We start from the raw sequence: 4,038 nt of genomic DNA, 5'->3' as shown, positions 1-4,038 counted from the left end.
TCAATTTCATGTCCATCAGGTAAAAAACGTAAAAAACCACTGTCGGCGACTTGAAAAAAAGGGTGTCAGGTGCCGTTGCCTAGGTTTCTCACTGAAAATCCTCGTCCCCCGGCGGCACCTTTTTTTGAATTTTCTTCCTTTTCAACGCCGTTTTTCGGGGATTTCGGATTTTTTTTTTGAATTTTTTCGCAATAATATTCGGAAAATAGATAACTTTTAACACATTTTAATGCAACAAAAATTTTTGGTCGGAGTCCCCAAGAAAATCTGAAACTTTTCGATTTTTTGGAATTTTTCAAAAAATGCGATTTTTTTGGAATTTTCGAAAATTTCACAATTTGTTTTTTTCGAATTTTTCGGAGTTTTGAAATTTGTGAAATTTCAGAAAAATTTTAAATTTTCGAATTTTTCCAAAAATTTTAAATTTTCGAATTTTTCCAAAAATTTTAAATTCCCGAATTCTGGTCATTACCAATAGTTTCTGAGTCTGTCTCTTCTTCCAATTCCTCATCATCCACCTCCTCGTCGTCATCCTCATCGTCACTATCCCAATTTCTCTTCTTCGGAGCTTTTGCCACGTCATCAGTCTTCAAAACCTTTTCATCGAAATCTTCCATATTCGCGATATCTCCATCATCCACATCATCATCTTCTGGCATGATTCCAGCGACGTCTTCTCGTTTTGGAAGCCCAAACGATGGGTCCATGTTCTCTACAGTATTGTTTTCTTCTTCTGTTTCTTCGTCCATTTCAGATTCCAACATTCCGGTGCCGTCGCATGAGCAATCACAGAGATCGTGCGTGTTACATTCGGTGTCGTCGCCGGTGAATGTGAAAATGTCCTTGAGATCTTCGTCGGTGAATGTGGAGACGGTGTCTGGAAGTTAGGGAGAATTAAAGGGAATAGTTTATAGTTTGTAGCCTGGATGTTTTAGTTTGTAGTCTACGAATCTCAATTTCAGTTACTGAAATTCAGCATAACCAAATTTTCAGACACTCGCTAACTTCTAATTTTCCAATTTTCTGAATTCCAATTTTTGTAGTTTGTAGTCTTGCTACTGTAGTTTGTAGTCTATTCATTTTAGTTTGTAGTTTATTCATTTTAGTTTGTAGTCTAGTTTTTTGTAGTTTGTAGCCTAGTTTTTTGTAGTTTGTAGCCTAGTTTTTGTAGTTTGTAGTCTAGCTTTTGTAGTTTGTAGTCTAGCTTTTGTAGTTGAAGTCTATACCTCGTAGTTTGTAGACTAGCCTTTGTAGTTTGTAGCCTAGGCGTTGTAGTTTGTAGTCTATGGAAGCCTAGGCGTTGTAGTTTGTAGTCTATCGTTGTAGTTTGTAGTAGCCTAGGCGTTGTAGTTTGTAGTCTATCGTTGTAGTTTGTAGTCTATCAATTTCAGTATATCCAAACTTTAAGACGTCTAGATTTTTGAAATTTCTGATTTTCAGAATTTCCAGAATACCCACCTCCTACTTCAATGGCGTCAATCACACATCCCAATCCGGTTTTCTTAATTTGTCTTTGCAGCATTTTCTCTTCGATTGTTCCCTGAAATTATTTTGATATTCTTATGCTGAGCAATCGTCTTCTACCGTAGTAATCAATCGATAAATATGACATGGCCTGACTTGTCCGTCTCTCCAAATTCTCGCCATCGCCTGTTGATCATTCGCCGGATTCCAATCGGAATCAAACAGAACCAAACGAGATGCTCCGATGAGATTGAGTCCAACTCCACCGGCTTTTGTGCTCAACAGGAAGATGTTGGATGGGTCCCGTTGATCATTGAAGTTTCGGACCAGTTTCTGACGATCTTGGACCTGAAATTAGGCCATTTTAACATCGTGGCCTAACTTTTGCAAGTTGGGTTTTCTAGGCCACCATGACTTGGAAACGACCGGATATTCGCCTGCGGCATTTTCTAGGCCATTTATCATGATGGCCTAACTTTTGCATTTTGGGTTTTCTAGGCCACTATGGTAAACCACCTAGATATGACTTTCTATGTGTTTTCTAGGTCATCTACCCTGATGGCCGAACTTTTGCAATTTGAAGTTTTTAGGCTATCATGGTGAATGGCCTAGAAATGACCTTGTCTTAACCTGTTACGTTTTCTAGGTCATCTATCATGTTGGCCGAACTTTTGCAAGTTGAGGTTTCTAGGCCACTATGGTTAATGACCAGGAAAAGGCCTGATATGTGATTTCTATGCTATTTATGATGGTGGCCTAATTTTTGGAAGTTGAGTTTTCTAGGCCACCATGCTAAATAGCCTGGAAATGGCCTAATATTCGCCTGGTGTGAATTCCAAGCTAATTTGGAGTGACGGCCTAAAAAACTCAACTTGAAAAAGTTAGGGCGCCCCCTTCAAAACCACCAAACCACTGTTAAAATACCTGAGTCTTTCCATCCAATCGAAAGACACGAAACTCCAAATACGCACACAACTGTTCGATCATGTCCAATGTTTCGATGTAGTTCGAAACGACTACAGTACACTCTTGAAGCATTCGGAAGCATTTTAGCATGTCTGCCAGAGCGTAAAGTTTTCCGGATTCCTGGAAAAAAAATTGTTTAAAAATTTTTAGAATCTGAAAATTTTTAGCCGATTCACCGACCGACCGCAGACAGACCGCTGACCAGCCGCTGACCAACCGCCGATTGACGACTGACCGACAGCCGACTGACCGGTGACCGAGAGACGACCGACGGCCGACTCAACACCGACCAACCGCCGACCAACCGCCGACCGACCGCTGACCGACCGATGACCGACAGCTGACCGACCGACGACCGACCGCAGACCAAGCCCTGACCGACAGCTGACAGACAGCCGACCTACAGTCGACCGACCGCTGACCGACAGCCTATCAACTGCCGATTGACGGCTGACCGACAGCCGACCCACCGGTGACCGAGAGACGACCGACGGCCGACTCTTCGCCGACCAAACACCGACCGACAGATGGCTGACCGCTGACTGAACACTGGCCGACCGAGGACCGACCAACTGACAGCTGACCGACCACTTATCGACTTTCGGTCGGCGGTCGGTCGGTCGGACAATATCCCTACCTTCGCGGCGCCACGTGGCATATTCGGTCCATCGAAGGCCAATAGTAAGGCGGTATGTTTCTGGGCTTGTTTCAGAGATTTTTCTCCGGTTTTTGAATTTTTCTCTCTCAAATTATCCAGCAAAAGTTTGGGATGATTGGCCAGCTGACGAGCGAAGAAGATCAATGATAGGGGATCACCAGTCATGTAGTCACAGATTTCCGAGTGAATCGCTTTTTGGATTCGAGACGCCGCACAGAATAGGATGTACTCATCTGGAAGAGAAAAGGGGATTCCGGGTTTCTAGGCCATAGCATGGTGGCCTAACGTTTGCAAGTTGAGGTTTCTAGGCCATCATCATAAATGGCCTAAAAATGGCCTAACATTCACCTGATGTGTTTTCTAGGCCACTTTAGCATGGTGGCCTAACTTTCTCGAAGTGATTTTCCTAGACCACCATAAAGAATGACCTGGAAATAGTCTGAAAATCACTTGGTGTGTTTTCTAGGTCATTTAAGCATGGTGGCCTAACTTTCTCAAAATGAATTTTTTAGGCCAGTATGGTAAATGGCCTAGAAATGACTTGATATGCTGGCCTAACTTTCTCAAACTGAATTTTCTAGGCCATCATGGTAAATTGTCTAGAGATAGCTTTATATGTGTTTTCTAGGCCTTTTTAACATGGTGGCCTAACTTTTACAAGTTGAGTTTTCTAGGCCATCACTCCCAAACTTACGCTTCTCTGGTAAATGCGTCAAATTTACATCCGCCGCAGTTCTTCTCAGCATACACTCATCGATAATCTCATTGAGTTGCTCCACATCGTCATTGCACATCAGACGGAATCTGGGGAGGGAATCGAATTTCGCGGGGCACACAAAATTCAGAATCGAGTAGAATTCGTCGAAATCGTTTTGCATCGGCGTGCCGGTGAGGATCAAACGACGTGGAATTTCCAGGGAGAGGAGCTGGAATTGTATTCGGTTACTGTA

At 42.9% G+C, this 4,038-nt stretch overlaps 1 protein-coding gene across 1 annotated transcript in view; it reads right to left on the bottom strand.

Annotated features, from left to right (window-relative positions):
* Positions 1-4,038, bottom strand: part of CBG00336 — a gene marked incomplete at both ends in the record, with an annotated part of 14,063 nt that overhangs the window by 1,958 nt on the left and 8,067 nt on the right. Inside the window, 6 exons of the mRNA XM_045244712.1 lie at positions 473-877; positions 1,459-1,540; positions 1,585-1,812; positions 2,389-2,550; positions 3,068-3,321; positions 3,783-4,014. Of these exons, the coding sequence (XP_045091544.1) occupies positions 473-877; positions 1,459-1,540; positions 1,585-1,812; positions 2,389-2,550; positions 3,068-3,321; positions 3,783-4,014 (1,363 nt within the window). The remainder of the gene's footprint in view (positions 1-472; positions 878-1,458; positions 1,541-1,584; positions 1,813-2,388; positions 2,551-3,067; positions 3,322-3,782; positions 4,015-4,038) is intronic.

This window comes from Caenorhabditis briggsae, assembly GCF_000004555.2.
Source record: "Caenorhabditis briggsae complete genome, chrIV, whole genome shotgun sequence".
Classification (NCBI taxonomy): domain Eukaryota; kingdom Metazoa; phylum Nematoda; class Chromadorea; order Rhabditida; family Rhabditidae; genus Caenorhabditis; species Caenorhabditis briggsae.
The sequence above is the reverse complement of the archived record's forward strand: the minus strand, read 5'-3'. Positions and strand labels throughout refer to the sequence as shown.